The sequence below is a fragment of the Artemia sp. Qi Xiang Cuo genome, chromosome 16, assembly GCF_049724085.1.
Source record: "Artemia sp. Qi Xiang Cuo chromosome 16, ASM4972408v1, whole genome shotgun sequence".
Lineage (NCBI taxonomy): Eukaryota > Metazoa > Arthropoda > Branchiopoda > Anostraca > Artemiidae > Artemia > Artemia sp. Qi Xiang Cuo.
The window spans coordinates 7,676,577-7,691,379 of NC_142809.1; the positions used below are offsets into that span (position 1 = coordinate 7,676,577).

At 33.1% G+C, this 14,803-nt stretch overlaps 1 protein-coding gene across 2 annotated transcripts in view; it reads left to right on the forward strand.

Moving 5' to 3' along the window:
- LOC148942523 (peptidyl-prolyl cis-trans isomerase NIMA-interacting 1-like) overlaps positions 1-13,280 on the forward strand; it is a 59,420-nt gene extending 46,140 nt beyond the window's left edge. For both annotated transcript variants that reach the window (XM_089102677.1, XM_089102678.1), the window contains exon 4: positions 11,848-13,280. In XM_089102677.1, the coding sequence (XP_088958803.1) occupies positions 11,848-12,068 (221 nt within the window). In that variant the 3' untranslated portion in view covers positions 12,069-13,280. The remainder of the gene's footprint in view (positions 1-11,847) is intronic.
- The last annotated feature ends 1,523 nt before the right edge of the window (positions 13,281-14,803 follow it).

Here is a 14,803-nt window from a genome sequence, read left to right on the forward strand (position 1 = left end):
AAAAGAGAAATATGAAATATTAGTCATAAGCTAAAGCACTATTGTTTTTTCTTTGAATTATTTATAAATTGCTTACTTGAAAACAGTTTTTATTCCTTAATATTGACTTGTAAGAATACCTTAAAAGAGAAATGTCAAACACCAGTCATAAGCTAAAGCACTAAAGTTTTTCTTTAAATAATTCATAAATTACTTACTTGAAAATAGTGATTCTTCCTCAATGTTGACTTATAAGAATACCTGAAAAAGAGAAATATCAAATATTAGTCATGAGCTAAAGCACTATTGCTTTGTTCTTTAAATGATTTATAAATTACTTACTTGAAAACAGTGATTCTTCCTCAATGTTGACTTATAAGAACACCTGTAAAAGAGAAATATGAAATATTAGTCATAAGCTAAAGCACTATTGTTTTTTCTTTAAATTATTTATAAATTGCTTACTTGAAAACGGGTTTTTCCTTAATATTGACTTATAAGAATACCTTAAAAAGAGAAATGTCAAACACCAGTCTTAAGCTAAAGCACTAAAGTTTTTTCTTTAAATAATTCATAAATTACTTATTTAAAAACAGAGTTTCTTCCTCAATATTGACTTGTAAGCATACAAGAAAAAGAGAAATATCAAATATTAGTCATGAGCTAAAGCACTATTGCTTTTTTCTTTAAATGATTTATAAATGACTTACTTGAAAACAGTGATTTTTCCTCAATGTTGACTTATAAGAATACCTGTAAAAGAGAAATATGAAATATTAGTCATAAGTTAAAGCACTGTTCTTTTTTCTTTAAATTATTTATAAATTGCTTACTCGAAAACAGAGTTTTTTCCTTAATATTGACTTATAAGAATACCTTAAAAAGAGAAATGTCAAACACCAGTCATAAGCTAAAGCACTAAAGTCTTTTCTTTAAATAATTCATAAATTACTTATTTAAAAACAGAGTTTCTTCCTCAATATTGACTTGTAAGCATACAAGAAAAAGAGAAATATCAAATATTAGTCATGAGCTAAAGCACTATTGCTTTTTTCTTTAAATGATTTATAAATGACTTACTTGAAAACAGTGATTTTTCCTCAATGTTGACTTATAAGAATACCTGTAAAAGAGAAATATGAAATATTAGTCATAAGTTAAAGCACTGTTCTTTTTTCTTTAAATTATTTATAAATTGCTTACTCGAAAACAGAGTTTTTTCCTTAATATTGACTTATAAGAATACCTTAAAAAGAGAAATGTCAAACACCAGTCATAAGCTAAAGCACTAAAGTCTTTTCTTTAAATAATTCATAAATTACTTATTTAAAAACAGAGTTTCTTCCTCAATATTGACTTGTAAGAATACCTGAAAAAGGGAAATATCAAATATTAGTCATGAGCTAAAGCACTACTGCTTTTTTCTTTAAATGATTTATAAATTACTTACTTGAAAACAGTGATTCCTCCTCAATTTTGACTTATAAGAATACCTGTAAAAGAGAAATATGAAATATTAGTCATAAGCTAAAGCACTATTGTTTTTTCTTTAAATTATTTATAAATTGCTTACTTGAAAACAGTTTTTTCCTTGATATTGACTTATAAGAATACCTTAAAAAGAGAAATGTCAAACACCAGTCATAAGCTAAAGCACTAAAGTTTTTTCTTTAAATAATTCGTAAATTACTTATTTAAAAACAGAGTTTCTTCCTCAATATTGACTTGTAAGAATACCTGAAAAGGAGAAATATCAAATATTAGTCATGAGCTAAAGCACTATTGCTTTTTTCTTTAAATGATTTATAAATTACTTACTTGAAAACAGTGATTCTTCCTCAATGTTGACTTATAAGAATACCTGTAAAAGAGAAATATGAAATATTAGTCATAAGCTAAAGCACTATTGTTTTTCTTTAAATTATTTATAAATTGCTTACTTGAAAACAGAGTTTTTTCCTCAATATTGACTTTTAAAAATACCTGAAAAAGTGAAATATCAAATATTAGTCATAAGCTAAAGCACTATTGTTTTTCTTTGAATGATTCATAAATTACTTACTTGAAAACTGAGTTTTTTCCTTAATATTGACTTATAAGAATACCTTAAAAAGAAAAATGTCAAACACCAGTCATAAGCTAAAGCACTAAAGTTTTTTCTTTAAATAATTCATAAATTACCTATTTAAAAACAGAGTTTCTTCCTCAATATTGACTTGTAAGAATACATGAAAAAGAGAGAAATATCAAATATTAGTCATAAGCTAAAGGATTATTGTTTTTTCTTTAAATGATTTATGAATTACTTACTTAAAAACAGAGTTTCTTCCTCAATCTTGACTTATAAGAATACCTGAGAAAGAGAAATATCGAATATTAGCATAAGCTAATGGACTATAGTTTTTTCTTTAAATGATTTATAAATTTCTTACTTGAAAACAGAATTTTTTCCTCGATATTGACCTATAAGAATACCTGAAAAATAGAAATATCAAATATTAGTCATAAGCTATAGCACTATTCTTTTTCTTTAAATGATATATAAATTACTTACTTGAAAACAGAGTTTCTTCCACGTAGACTTATAAGAATATCTGAAAAAAAGAAATATCAAATACTAGTCATAAGCTAAAGCACTAACTTTTTTTCTTAATGGTTCATAAATTACTTACTTAAAAACAGAGTTTCTTCCTCAACGTTGACTTATAAGAATACCTGAAAAAGAAAAATATCAATATTAGTCATAATCTAGAGCACTATTTTTTTCTTTAAATGATTTATGAATTACCTACTTAAAAAGAGAGTTTCTTCCTCGTTGACTCATTAGAATGCATGAAAAACAGAAATATCAAATGTTAGTCCTAAGCACTATTGTTTTTTTTTCAATGATTTATAAATAACTTAATTGAAAACTGTTTTTTCCACTATGTTGACTTATAAGAATACCTGAAAAAGAGAAATATCAAATATTTGTCATAAGCTAAAGCACTATTGTTTTTCTTTAAATGATTTATGAATTACTTACTTGAAAACAGAGTTTCCTCCTCAATGTTGACTCATAAGGATGTCTCAAAAAGAGAAATATCAAATATTTATCATAATCTAGAGCACTATTGTTTTTTCTTTAAATGATTTATGAATTACTTACTTAAAAAGCGGAGTTTCTTCCTCTATGCGGTCTATCGATTTTGTTTTATGTACATAATTAACAGCTTATCTTTTGCGCAAGTGTATGACCTATTTTCTCACTCAAATCTAACAATTACCTGTCTCTTCTATGAATTTTAATAAACTAAAATGACCCGCCCACTGCTTCTAGTCATATAGAAGAATATGACGTCATCCTCTTGTAGAACTCATTATGCTGAGAGCACGTGACGTCATTTGTTTTTGTTAAGAGAGTGGTTGTAATTAGTTCATCATATCTTTCTTCGGATGTGACGTCATCCCTAATCGTTCAAAAAAAATTGTAAACTTATTCGAAACTGCTCCATTTTGACTCATATGAGATGTATATTGGACGATGTCAAATCAAGAGTTTAAAATTTGAAAAATGCCTTCATGTCGACCTAGAAAACGCAAATTCACTATTGTTAAAGAATCACAAACGAAAATGATGCACAACGAAAGCTGCGGTGAGAAGACAAATTATAACTAAGATCGGTAGTCTTCGGGCTTTCTCTCTGTGAAACATTGTAAATGACAGAATATTGCAGGTGCCATGCACCAAAGTGCCTCTGGGAGTCGAATCACTTAAAATATGACAATTATTGCCGTATACAAATTCTAACATCTTTTTTCATGTATAAAAAGAAAAAAATGATGAAATATACCTTCCTTCTCCCCTCCTCTGTACGGCTTCATTTGAAAGGAATAGTAAAAGAAACGTGGTAGGTCACTTATGCGATTAGAATCTTAAATTAGTTGTACTCTTTTTTAAGAAAGGAAGTGATTGGAGGGCAACTAGTCTCATCCCGTCTCCTTTTTTACACCTGGCCTCCCAAAGCATCCGATGAAAATTTTGAATTATCTATTTTGTTCAACATAGTCTTAGGTGCAATAAATATTCCTTTGGGATAACCTCTGGGACAAGGGCTCCCATAGCCTCTGGGGCATAACCTATGGGGCAAGGGCAAACTCCCCTAGCCTCTGGGGCAAGGGCTGTAAATAATGCAAATCGATTATTATTTCCAAATAGACTATATAGTGGAAAAAGGAAGGCGTGTTTGATCTTGGTCTGTGATTTGCTCAAAACTTTTCTAGCTATTTCTCTTCAGCAGGGGGATCAAATAATTTGTTAAAATGGTTGGTGGGAGCTAACAGGCTCAGAATGGGTCAAAAAAGTTTTTTTTATCTCTGATTAGTCCAAAAATTAGAGCTTTGGGCTCAGAGAACCCTTATACATAAAAATAGTTTATAGAGGGGACACGAGCGAGTGAAATTGGCCAAAATCCTTTTTTCAGTAGGTTTAAAATTTATCTTATAAGTCATTCTGGCCAAAGGGACTAAAACTCGCAAAAAACTTCGGTTCGCTTGAAAATTGGACAGATTCTTTTTTTCCGAACAGATTGAAATATAAAAGTGGAAGTCCCTGGGTCGAGGGGAAGCTAAAGTACAAGGCAAATTTTATTCCACGGGCCCTGTCCCTTCTACGAAACAAAGGCACAAAAAGGAATAAGAAAACTTGTTTTTTTTAGGGGGGGGATTAGCTTGAAACTTTCAAGGACTGGTGTCAGGATAATAGAACACGTATCTTTGTTGGCTGGGGGGAGGCTATGATCGCCAAAAATCTTCTTGTTCTTGCTCAGTTTAAAACTTAGTCATAAGACTTTGTACCAAGAGGATAATGTAAAAGACCTAATGTAAAAGAAGTGTGTTGGGACTAAACAGGACCATATTGATTTTTTTTTTTTTTTGTATGAAAATTTGGAAAATCACAGATAGATGTTTCCTGGTCGGCTTTAAAGTTACACGTAGATAGGGCTAATTGGACCTCGATGTAGAGGATTTTCTTTTTTCAGGTTGTATTGATTTTTGATCTCAGAAAACAGGCGGGATATTTTTTTGTGTTTCTTCTATATTCTATCACCCAGCATAGTTATTTACGTGTATGGTCAAATATGAGTTGTTCTTGAAACATAGTTTAGTGTAGTGTTGGGCGATAATTTGATTAAACGTTATATCAGTTTTTTCACTTTCGATATTCGATAATCAATATATCGATTTCGATATTTTTTTTATCATTTTTTTTTGTTCAGATTAATTCTTGCCTTTGTCGAAGTTAAATAAAAATTATAACTAAAATGTATTTCGCACAATAATTTTTTCAAAGTTTGGATAGTATAAAATGAAACCATAAAAACCAACTTCGATTACATTCATTAATATCATATAAACCCAAATTTGAAATTCTTCGGTCTCAGGATAGAGAAAATAACCTACTGACTACTTTTGGCTGTTCAAAATCAGCAACATGTCAATGTTTTCCCCTGAGAATTGGTTCTACTTTTCAGTTATTAAATAAATAAAAAACAAATTTTTTCAACTGAAAGTAAGGTTCAGCATTAAAACTTAAAACTAACAGACATTATTCCGTGTATGAAAGGGATGCCCCTCATATAGTTTTTTTTTTGTATTTTGAAAAAGTTTCTTATTAAAAAGTCAAACTTCACAGTATAAAGCGAGGTATTGAGGAGTGGGTATCTCCCCTCACATGCGGTAGGATTTATTTTCGTTTTAAGCAATGCTCCTCCCTAGCTTTAGTTGAAAAAAACTTGTTTTTTAATTTAATTTCTGATCGCTGTCAAATAATGCCGGGAAATATGTCTCCCTCCTCCGTGGATAATTTCCCGCTCTCCCAACAACATCTCCCTCCCTGTAAAAATCTCCCTTGTATGTCAATCTCCGAAAACTTCCTGTTCATTTGAAATTCTCCCCGTGGAAAATCCCCCCGAGGAAAATTCCCATTCCCAAAAAAATGTCTGTTTACTTCCAAATAAACAAATACTTATGTTAACAATAGGCAAAATCCATAACATATATCTATTCCCCTAGGTACTCTGGGGAATGGGGGGGTCATGAAAATTTCCCCGGAATATCTCTATATGAAAAATTGAATCGGCAAAGAGAAAGTAGGACAAATTTCGTATAAGAGTTCTGACAAATTCTCCCGTGTAAAATTTCTCCTTGTAAGTTCATTCCCGGAAAATTCCCTGCCCATGAAAAATTCTACCCATGGAAAATCTCCCCACAAAAAATTCACCCTCTCCAAAAATGCCTCTCCAAAAATAACAAATAAAAAATACTATACGTAAACAATAGGCAAAATTCATAACTTACAGCCCTTCCTCCAGATTGTGGGGGGTCATGTCATCTCCAGAGGAAAGGCCGTCTCCAGGGGGGTAGGGAATTTGACACCCCTCCACAAAAAAATGTTTGCTCGACTCGTAAAAACGTAAGAAAATGTTTATAAACAAGTTTTGACGCGTTTTTAAAATAATTTTTGTATTCCCCACCAAAACAAAATTATTTCATAGCCCCCCCCCCCCCCCGAAAAAATCCTGGATATGACCCTGTTCAGAGGCACACTTATTTGATCTTCCAGCTAAGATAAGCAAAATGGATATCTCAAAGTTTTGTTCGGGTGACTTAGGGGAAAAGTGCGTAGGAGGGGGACTAGTTGCCATCCAATATTTTTGGTCAAAAGGGCAATATTAAAATTTGCCGAACGAGTCATATTACGATATTCTTGGACCATTTTGATGCGATCACCCTGGCGAAAAAAATAAACAAAAAAAAAATGAACACGCATCCGTGACCTTTCTTCTGGCAAAAAAACAAAATTCCACATTCTTGCAGATGGGAGGTTGGAACCTCTTACGTAGGGTTCCGTGATATGCTGAATTTGAGGGTGCGCTTTTCGTTAAGATTCCTTGACTTTTCGGAGGTGTTTCTCCCCTTTCTCGAAAATCACGCATATTTTCTTAGGCTCGTAGCTTTTGATGGGCATCTTAAACTTGATGAACTTTATATATTTGGAATAAGCATAAAAATCCAATTTTTTATGTATATATTGTTATCAATATCACATTTTTTAGAGTTTCGGTTTCTAGGGCCAAGTCACTCCTTACTCACTGGTTGTTACCACGAACTATTTGGTTAACTGATCGGCCTTGGAAAACATTCTCAGATGGGACACTTGGGACAGGTATAGACATTGATTTCAAAATTACCTCGTATACATATTTCTGAGACCCGTATTACAAGACTTCCACGACTTAAATGGAACAGTTTTTCTTAGAACTAAAGAGTCCCTATTGGAAATCTACAGAGCCTTTATAGATTCGGCTGCAGGTGAAGTATGCATTGCATTGACTACTGAAACTTCGCCACCTAGTACTCACAAACTAGCTGTATTCTGTCGTAGCTGAATCACAGGGACTGTCATGGCACTTGCATCTATTAATACAGATTCAGCAGCCAGAAAGGCCAAATCAATATCCCTCTATTTTACTCTCAACTTGGAGAAGATTGTCATGGGAAACATACGCGGATCCAGATATGTGACAATCGTGACGGGCGCGATCTGTGCAAGGCCTATAAGCCTAAAAGGCATTTATACAGCCAAGCCCTTTGAAGGTCCTCAGCAACATTTGAAAGTTCACTTTAACTAAACCTATTTTGATTTTGAGAACAGGCTACAAGTTATGGATACAGGTATATGTTATGGATACAGTCAATGGATACAGTGTATGTTATGGATGCAGGTACAAGTTATGGATACAGTATATGTTATGGATGCAGGTACAAGTTATGGATACAGTCAAAGGATACAGTATATGTTATGGATGCAGGTACAAGTTTGGATACAGTCAATGGACATCATAGTTTTTCTGCTCGGCTATTTCCGGAACTATTTTCTATGTTGGATCTTTTCTGCAGGACGTTCATCGGTAGGAAGCAGAAAAAGCCGGAAATAGTCAAAAAATTTCAAATATCGTTTTCGATATCGATATTGAAGTTTTGATATCGATATTTGCTCCGATATATCGATATTGAATATCGCCCAACATTAGTTTAGAATAACTGCTTAAATGAAAAATATAAAAATTGGTGCAAAAATAAGACAAGTTCAAGCTACATTAATTTGAATTTACTCTCGATGCAAAATCAAACTTAATCTTTACTTTAATCAAATTTGTCTGTCTTTTGTCCTGGCTACTCCAAAAAACGCAATCCACTAAGAACTCGAGACAGAATTTTACTTAAAGGCCTTGTGTGTTGCCAGGGATTTTCCCAGGTGGAGGAGGCAAATTTTAAAGGAACTTTTTTTTATTGATGTTTAATTGGAAATTTTGGGTTTTGTGTTTTATTTTTCTTAAACACTTATGTGGCAGCGAACTTTAAGTAAATTACAACTCATGCTTATATTAAACCGTATACAAAAAAATATAAAATATATAATAACCATATAAAAAATTAATAGTAATATTTACGTTTAAAGAATTGACCTGTCCTTTGAAACCACTCTCAGCAGAGTCAAGAAGCAACAGCTATGCTAGTTTGGACACTTCAAGTGGATGGAGTCGAACCGTAACTTGAAAATTATTCTTCAAGGGTGTCTCCGTGGCCTTCCACGAGTCAGGTCAGGAATAGGATGGACGGACAACTTCTAAAACGTCAAGATATTCTAGTCATCACGCACTGCAGCAAATAGAACGAAATACGGAGCTCTTGCGCATGATCTTCGAGGAGTTATGGCCCCGGAACGTGTCACGAGGACGGTCGGGACCCGAGGAAGAAAAGAATAGCCGATATTTGCGTTTTTTTTTCTTTTAGTCTTATTAAGGAACGGTGGTTTATGAAATTCGTTTTAGGTATGAAAGATGTATTCAAAACAAAGGATATTAAAAACTTCGTTTCCCGACTAAATCTGTGGGTGAGAAAAGGGGATTTTTCCAATCATCGATTTAAATGAGCTGTTTAAATTAGGTATTTGTGAGGTTAGAGATATGTTGCTGAAGATTGTGAGGATGATTTTTGAAAAAATGGGTAGTACCGAGCGATTTGAGGAAAACTCTAATTAAACTTCTCCATAAGAAAGATGATAGAGTCAGTGTGGTAATTATAGAGGTATTAGCCTGGTTTCTATAGGAAGCAAATTACTTAGTATGATGATACTTTTTAGATTTGGTAGAGAATGCGTCAACTAAATTTTCACTCTTAGATTATTAATTGAGAAGTGCCTGAGTCATCCAACGCCTCTAGTCCTCAGTTTTTTGTAGATTATGAGCAGACGTTTGATTCAGCTGATAGAAGAGCTTTACCGAAGGTGCTATCCTTGTATGGTATATAGATATATTTCTCACAAAAGCCCCTTGGGCCATGGATATTACAAATACAACAAAACACATAAAACATAATAAGTTCAACCACTTTTGAAAATAATACTACGATAGAAAACCCTCCTTGTGTCTCATCCCTACACTCGCAAAATTTCCCAAATTTTAATATCCACTTTGCAAGTACTTCCTATTTTATTTTCTAAACAATTTCTATGTATGACATCCCTCCCAAAAATTTCCCATTTAAGTACCTTCAGTTCTTCACAATAACGCATAAAATGTTCTGAATCTTCACACTCCCCGTACATCGGACAAGTGAAGGGACCACTCCGTACTTTAACCCTCCCTAAATACTTTCTTATCCCCCCGAGCGGCATAAAATTCGCCCTTACTGATAAAACCGATTTTAAGTATCATTTTGGAGCCCAAATTTTAGATATATTTCTAAAAACAAATACATTAAAGTGATTAGTGCTATGTACGAGAATAACAATGTAGTACAGGCAAACGAGAGTTTGACCCCAAACAAATTTCAACATAAATTACTTTTACCTCATGTTTTAGAGAAAAAAAAAGCTCAACAATATATCCAAAATTGTATATTCTAGGTCGACGTAAAACTTGTTTTTTTTGCTTTTCGTCTTAATTTTTTAAGTTTTTCTATAAAAAAAAATGAACTGTCGGTAAATGTTCGTTTTTCTGTATATTAATTATAATTCCGATGTTAAATCAATAGGTGAGCCCGAAAATGAAAGCAAATTTTATGTACAATATACTAGAACATTGTCAAACATTGTCGTACAATGTACTAGAACAATGTACTAGAACATTGTACAATGTACTAGAACAATGTACTAGAACATGTACTAGAACAGTCTCGTACCGGTAAAATCAATATGTGATTTTACCCTTCTCTTCGTTGTGACCTCTTTTTCACCATGCTATCAGAAGGGAACTGTTCTGACATAAAATGATGAGCTGAGACCAAAAATCAAATTAACCTGATGTAATGTCTACTAGAAAACCCGTTTCATATTCATCAATATGCACTTTTTTATTTTCATTTGACATGTTTCTTTTAGCACTTATTGTCCACCAATTCCTCGGTTGTTGGTAAAAACAGATTGCAGCAGAAATTATTTTTACACAATATCGTAGAGAAAAAAAAAGCTGAACAACATATCCAAAATAACATATTCTAAGTAGACGCAAAACTAGTTTTTTTTTTGCGTATCGTGTCAGTTTTCTCACTTTCCTAACAGAAAAATTAAGTTCCGTTTTTTTTTAACTCAATTATTATTCCGATGTGAAAAGACGAGATGAGGGCGAATATGGAGTCAAATTTGGTGTACGGTATATAAAAAAGTTTCATAATCATAAATATGAGATTTTTACGCTTCTCGTCGTCGTGACCCCATTTTTTCTTACCAGACCATCTTTTGTTGGCTAGATATAAATTATATATATATATATATATATATATATATATATATATATATATATATATATATATATATATATATATATATATATATATATATATATATATATATATATATATATATATATTTCTGACAAATTTGATAAAATGGGTCTTAAATAACAGTTAATGAATAATATTTATTTTTTTTTTCTTATGCAACGCAACACCTTTTAAATTACCTTAGATGTACAGAAAGAAAGTTTTGTATTCTGCTAGACTTCATGTTACCTCCTATTTTCAAGGTCCTATTTTCCAAGCCTTTATTTTTTCCAGATAGGGTTGATTTTATATTTTACCTTAGAACCCACGGTCATAAGAAGATAAGGTTTATTGTACACAACCCGCTCATCTGTACTGACTATTTGAAAGCGATCAATTAAAACTTCAATAAGTTTTTGCAAATAGTTTATTTAAACCAATAGTTCATTTTGGCGTCAGATTGAGAAATGGGGCCCGCAAAAAATCAATATTTTAAAAAGTACGTTATTTTAAGTTGTTATCAATATTTTAGATTGTAACCAATGTCCTGATGTTGTAGAGACAGTATTGTGAAAATTCAACATGTCTTTTTGCATATAAATAGGCCTTCGAAATCCCAGCCTATAGTTCTGTTGAGATAATAATTCATAGAAATTGCGCAAAGTCAATCCTAAAAGTTAAAAATAAAACACCACGTAACTCCTTCAAATCCTACAATGTCATTTCTAAAAGTCAAACCTAGCTTGGTTGACCTAGCGTTGCCCTTTCTTGTTAGCCTCTGCTGCCTAGATCAGTTTGCTTGAAATAGAGTCCAATATTTTAAATAGTAAATATTTACATATTTGACCCCTCCCGATATATTTCTCCGACTCATAATTTTGCCGAAAAATGCAGATAAAAGCTCTTAGCCCCCCCCCCTCCCCCCCCCAATAAAAGATATGAAAATCTGTAGGGAATTGGTCTTGTATCATGTACTGGTTTTGCACATCTAAAGCTGGATTTACATTGCCTGAATAAGGTGATATGTTGTAGCTATTTTTTATGTTATTTCTTATGTTCTAGGTTTTAGAGACCGCATTGTTAAAGGTCAAAATTCCTTTGCTGAATTGGCTGCTAAATATTCGGACTGTAGTTCTGCAAAACGAGGCGGGGATCTCGGACCCTTTACTAGAGGAGCGATGCAGAAACCATTTGAAGATGCTGGCTTTTCATTGAAAGTTGGAGAAATGTCTGACCCAGTATGGACGGATTCGGGTGTTCATATTATTCTTCGCACTGCCTAATTTATATTTGCCCTAACTGTTTAAATTATTTTACATTTATATTACTTTTTGTATTTACTGCTACTTAACGTTTTATTAATTTCCTTTGTCTCAGTATAAGTAAATTTTATTGGAATTGAAACGCTTGTTTTAATTCTGTTTGACTGACTATTGGTTATTGCAGCGTTTCACATAATGTGGGTCGCACCCGGTACCGGATGGTAGAAAATTTTTGCTGATCCGGGATAAAAAATAGTAAAAAATACCAATTAGATTTCCTTCATTGGCAGAATTACAATCTATCTGTTTCAATAGCTCAGCCAAACGAGTCAACGAGCAATATCCTATGACGCTTTTGGAAGACGGTTGAAATCTAACTCTAAATGCGTTTTTTTTTACGAAAAACCGAAACATTTTTAAGCAGCCTAACTTTCGCGTTTAATGTTCAACCGTAATTTTATTTGCCCGTTCTTCACGTTCTCATTCGCCCGTTCTTCAAACGGTATTATCGTTAACCCTTCGGCTTAGAAAAGAAACTGGAACTGTTAACCAGGCCGAAACCCGGGGGGGGGGGGGCCAGGGGTGGGTTTCCACTTGAAATACCATTTTTAGTATTTATGTTATTGAGCTTTTGTTTTGATCTGTAAAATTTGTGGTTTGTAAGGTAACGTGTTTCGGATCAACTTGGTCGAGTCAGCCCAAGAACCTTGGAAATACAGCATTAAAAATACATAACACAAAGTTTCAAAATACAACAAAAGTGATTTTTAAACTAGCATTTTTGACAAATTGATAAGGATTGCATATCCAAAGTACCCTGAATTCCCCTTGACGCTAGGTCTCATTCGGACCTCAAAAAGGCCGTAAACAGGAAGGGGCCAAAAAGCTGCGTGAGCGGACAGAGGTAAAGGCCCATGAAAACCGGTTTCTAGTCGACTCTTTCCACTCGCCACTGTTGGTAGCTTGAGTCTACGGTCTTCTCACGGCTTTTACACGAAGTATCCTTCACTCAGGCTCGAGCCTTCGGTCCTCAAATACTTCTTGTCTTGATGTCACTTTTCCAGTTTATTTTCAGATTTATACCTTTCAGATTTTCTGTATCTGATTTGCATTCTAATGGTTCCAAATTTATTCTGCATAAATTTTCATCTTTCTAGCTTGATTGAAGTCATATTTATGTTATTGTTTTGTCTTAGATTTTTCGCATAATATAGCCTTTGTTCATCCTCGTGACTCCGAGATTATTATGAATCAGTTCTCACGTTTTAAGCTTGATTAGTTTTATAGTACAGGCAAACTAGAGTTTGACCGCAAACATATTGCAACAGAAATGATTTTTACACCATGTTGTAAAGAAAAAAAGAGATAAACAACATATACAAAGTTGCACATTCTAGGTCGACGCAAAACTAGTATTTTTTTTGTTTTCGTCCAATTTTTTCAGGTTTTTCTAATAAAAATGAACTATCAGTGAATGATTATTTTTCTGCGTGCAAAGCACCATCCCGATGCTAACTATGAAACTAGACTTGAATGGCGATTAGTTTGGCGCGAAATGTATCAGAAAAAAGTGGCATTGCCATCCCTGTGCTATGTCACCTTCTCTACTGCCATGACTTCTCTCTCACCATACTGTCAGAAGGCAACTAATCTAACATAAAATGATAGGCTGATCCCAAAAATAAAATTAACCTGATGTAATGTCTACTCAAAAACCCGTTTCATATTCATCATACGCACTTTTTCATTTTCATTTGACATGTTTCTTTTAGCACTTATTGCCCACCAATTCGTCGATTATTAGTAAACAAAAAATTGCAACAGAAATGATTTTTACACCAAGTTGTAGACAAAAAAAGCTGAACATCACATCCAAATCTGCACATTCTAGGTTGACACAAAACTATTTTCTTTGCACAATGAGTCAATTGTTGCACTTTTGTTACAAAAAAATTAAGCACTTGAAAGAGCCGTCTCTTCCGCAATCGAAATATCTTGCCATTATAAAAAGACGATTCGTTCTCAAAAATGATGTCAAATTTGGTGTACAATATATAAAAAAAAGTTTCTTAATCATCAATATGAGATTTTTATGCTTCTCGTCGTCGTGAGGCTCATTTTTTTTTATCAGACCATCTTTTGCTGGCTAAATTGTCGGTTTTGAAATCTAATAATTAGTTAGCCTGAATCTGATCGTCGCTGGCTCCATCACCTGATGGGTCGGCCTAAAAAAAGTGATTGCAAGATGTTTATTCAAACATTAAAAATATTAAAAAAGGAAATCATCTATGAAACTAGTTTTCAGTGGCCGACATTTAAAATCCCTCTTAGAATAAACTATTTTGAACAAACTGACTAGTCTTCACAGATGATAAAATTATCGAATCAACTTCATGAGCATTTGAAAGACAGACTCAAACTCCGACTACTATTCAAAAGTTATTGTATTGATTCAGATATCTAAGCTTCGACGTTTTCCTCTTCGTTATAGCTTTCAATTCTTGGAGAGCCTATTGAACATGGCGCTGCTAGCGCTACTACAGCTGCTTTGGCGCCACTCTAGTTTAGCTTGTTTGTTTGGAGTTTTCGACAGATTTTTGTTGTGATAGTGCATTCTTTCAAAGAATTGGCCCACCTAGCTTTGTAATTGTATCATAATGATTTTTAACTATCAGACTTTAAGAAGAGTTAATATACTTCAACTGACTACAGCGCCATCTACATTTCTCAGTGTTCAAAGAATTGCCCTACCTTGT